This window comes from Octopus bimaculoides, chromosome 12 (assembly GCF_001194135.2).
Source record: "Octopus bimaculoides isolate UCB-OBI-ISO-001 chromosome 12, ASM119413v2, whole genome shotgun sequence".
Classification (NCBI taxonomy): domain Eukaryota; kingdom Metazoa; phylum Mollusca; class Cephalopoda; order Octopoda; family Octopodidae; genus Octopus; species Octopus bimaculoides.
Window position 1 is genome coordinate 56,944,032 of NC_068992.1, and position 1,590 is coordinate 56,945,621.

The 1,590-nt window shown below is 31.3% G+C and overlaps 1 protein-coding gene across 1 annotated transcript in view; it reads left to right on the forward strand.

Annotated features, from left to right (window-relative positions):
- LOC106884394 (metabotropic glutamate receptor 3) overlaps positions 1-1,590 on the forward strand; it is a 498,339-nt gene that overhangs the window by 435,635 nt on the left and 61,114 nt on the right. Inside the window, exon 5 of the mRNA XM_014935749.2 lies at positions 1,385-1,527. Within this exon, the coding sequence (XP_014791235.1) occupies positions 1,385-1,527 (143 nt within the window). The remainder of the gene's footprint in view (positions 1-1,384; positions 1,528-1,590) is intronic.

Below are 1,590 nucleotides of genomic sequence, written 5' to 3' on the forward strand. Positions count from 1 at the left end.
ATATATATATATATATATGCATATATGTATGTATGTATGTATGTATGTATGCATGTATCATGTGTGTATATATGTACGTTTGTGTATGGCTTCAGTTAACTACTTCAAATTTTATACTAAAATGTAATACTTAAAAGTTTTAGATAACTTCTTGCAATATTCAACGTGCAATATCAGAATTAGAGCTAGGTGACTTTACAACTTTATTTTGCAAAGTTGTTTTAACTCTCCTTTCGTTACAACTTCTATTTCTAAGACGTCAGACATATTGATTTTTTTCCTCTAACATAATACACTACAATTTTCGTCAAAATACAAGTGTTATTAGGTTCCTAAATATATCTACATTATAGTTATTACTGAAAACAAAATAGGATTGTGAAATTGTGACAATTAGTATCAGAATACACTGACAATGTTAAATGGCTTTTGTGTTGTCTTTGTTTCTTTACACTGCTTTCTTTTTCTGAGTGAGGGATCCTTTCAGTAGAATATCCATTTATCATTTACGATAATATTAACAATACAAGATTTTTGAAATTTCATGAACCATTTCTATAGCATTGCGCAATAATCACATTACTATCAAAGCAAACTAAATATTTATTTCGCGCCCATGAAGAAGTCTATAGTTCTTAACATGTCTTGCTAAAAAATGCGAAAGAAAATTCTCTTTTTTAATCTGTACGTTTTATGACATCAAGTAATGTTGTATTACATACAGTGAACAGTTATACAAAACTGGTGTTTTGGTTATGACTGGGACACTTTTCATCATCTATCTTCGGAACCAGGATCAATCTAGATTGAAACACCATCAAGCAAATGTATAATCAATAATATTCAATTCGTAATCAATTCAAAGTAGTTATATTTGCTATCGCCTCCATAATTATTAGGACTTATTACGATAAATCTTCTATTCATAATCTCAACATTTGTTCCTTAATGCTACAGAAACAAGGCATAAACATTTGAGGAAGTGCTTGACCGGTTTCATCGATTGCAGTGCTTTATTGGTACTTATTTTATCGTCCTCTAAAGGATGAAAGTCAAAGTCGACCTGGGTGACATCTGAATTCATGTCGTAAAGCTGTATGAAATTCCAGTGAGCATTTTGTCTGGTGTAGTACTAACTATATACTACGAAAAATAGTTATGTCAGTATATCCTGCATTCTAACAAACTTAACATCTAACCCTATTCACAAAGGTGAGACATGCTGAATAATACTGTCTTCTATACATTGTCTAAATATAAGATGAGATGGCTCTATTAGGAACGTTTTGATGATAGATCTGGTACAGTCGCTAAACAAGAGAAATTAAAGAAAAAGTACATCAAAAGTGCACATTTATTTACTTCCATTTGTATTCTTTTTCAGGTGTTATTATATTTGCATCCGATCAAGAAGTTGGAGAATTGATGCTGGCTGTGGCGAGAAGAAATGCTACAGGGATGTTTTCCTGGATTGGAAGTGATGGATGGGGAGGCAGAGCTGTAGTCTACGAGAACAAAGAGAGACAAGTAAATATATTTCTGTCTATAGTAAATGTTGTTTATGCGGATATATATATATATATATATATA